This window comes from Alligator sinensis, unplaced genomic scaffold (assembly GCF_000455745.1).
Source record: "Alligator sinensis unplaced genomic scaffold, ASM45574v1 scaffold489_1, whole genome shotgun sequence".
NCBI classification, from domain to species: Eukaryota; Metazoa; Chordata; order Crocodylia; family Alligatoridae; genus Alligator; species Alligator sinensis.
Genome location: NW_005841901.1, coordinates 2,941,133 through 2,942,804, shown reverse-complemented (window position 1 = coordinate 2,942,804; position 1,672 = coordinate 2,941,133). Strand labels below are relative to the sequence as shown.

Here is a 1,672-nt window from a genome sequence, read left to right as displayed (position 1 = left end):
GTTGATCTGGAGATACTCAGCCCAAAAGTTGGTCCCCGGCCTTGACTAACTCAGGCCAGGGCTTCTAGCCCTTGATCAGTGACGTTTAGAGATTTCCCGGTTGTTACATTGTTTTCTATTGAGTTCTTCCCTTGGTTGATCTGCAGCTTCCAGATGTTAATTGCTGCCTGCTGCTACAGTGTTACACATTCAATCACTGATTCACTGGCTCTTTCAGGGGCCAGCCTCATACAGGGAAGGACAGTTTGATTCCTACCCTTGTTAACATTGTTACAATGTATAACTTACTAAAACATATTTAGTTGAAAGGTGAGGAGTATAAAATATAAGCTACAAATGCCACGGCACACAAATAGATAAAAATACCAAACTACAAGGGGAGATACAAAATGCACACACACAAATTTTAAAACACAATTCCTTATCTTAAAGTGAAAGAGAAAAGAAGGAAGAAAAGGTAGAAAAAGAGAAACGTATCCAAAGAGGGGAGAGCAAATGCAGGCAAGAGGAAAAGGGGGCTTTCTGCTACAATATGACAGCTTTTTTTTTAATGGAATAATAATTTTTACTGATCGGGAAAACTTGGGCGATGGCGCCAGCATGCACTGTGTTGGGAACCACTGATTTAGGGTGACCATATTTCTTGAACCTCACTTCCTCTCTACCTCTTCTCTCTGGCATGCTTGGCTGTTTCTGAGCTCTTCAACACACCTCTTTTAGCATGCAACAAATATTTTGTAGCAAAACAGCCTATAATTCTCTACACTCAGAAACACTTCCTGGATCTGTGTCTGTACCCTTGAATTATAGGGTTGCCATCTCTGTGTTTGCTTTCTTATATTCTTGGGGCAGAGACAAATGCTAAAAATACACATTCACTGTCAATTTTTTCCCCCCTTGCAGATTGGGTCGAAATGGCATCTAAGAAAAAGCTTAATGAATATTGTCAAGCATATGGATTAAAGGTGTCGTATGAGGTTGTCAGTGAGGAAGGCCCACCTCATGATCCCAAGTAAGTTCATAATGGAGGCCAATAGATATCAATGGATCTTCATTAGTAGTCTGGAAGGTGGTAGGGGAGTACACTTTCAGCAAGTTTGCAGATGACACCAAGTTGGGGGAGTAGTAATATGCTGGAAAGTAGGATTCAGGGAGACCTAGACAAATTGGATTATTGGACCAAAAGAAATCTCAGGAGGTTCAATAAGGCAAGTGCAAAGTCCTGCACTTAGGATAGAACAGTCCCATGCACTGATACAGGCTGGAAGCTGATTGGCTAAGTAGCAGCTCTGCAGAAAAGGACCTGGGGGTTATAGTGGACAATAAGCCGAATATGAGTCAGTGTGCCCTTGTTGCTAAGATAACTAACAGCATACTGGGCTGCATTAGTAGGAGCATTGCCAGTAGATCGAGGGAAGCAATTACAGGCAGTCCTCAGATTTATAGATTCATAGATGTTAGGGTCGGAAGAGACCTCAGTAGATCATTGAGTCCGACCCCCTGCATAGGCAGGAAAGAGTATGGGGGTCAGATGATCCCAGTCAAGTACATGTCAAGTCTCCTCTTAAGGACCCCTAAGGTAGGGGAGAGCACCACCTCCCTTGGAAGCCCATTCCAGATTCTGGCAACCCTTACTGTGAAGAAGTTCTTCCTGATGTCTAACCTAAATCTG

General features: G+C 42.9%; 1 protein-coding gene across 1 annotated transcript in view; it reads left to right on the top strand.

Annotated features, from left to right (window-relative positions):
* Positions 1-1,672, top strand: part of EIF2AK2 (eukaryotic translation initiation factor 2 alpha kinase 2) — a 48,690-nt gene that overhangs the window by 1,347 nt on the left and 45,671 nt on the right. Inside the window, exon 2 of the mRNA XM_014517330.2 lies at positions 904-1,012. Coding sequence (XP_014372816.1) covers positions 915-1,012 — 98 coding nt within the window. The 5' untranslated portion in view covers positions 904-914. The remainder of the gene's footprint in view (positions 1-903; positions 1,013-1,672) is intronic.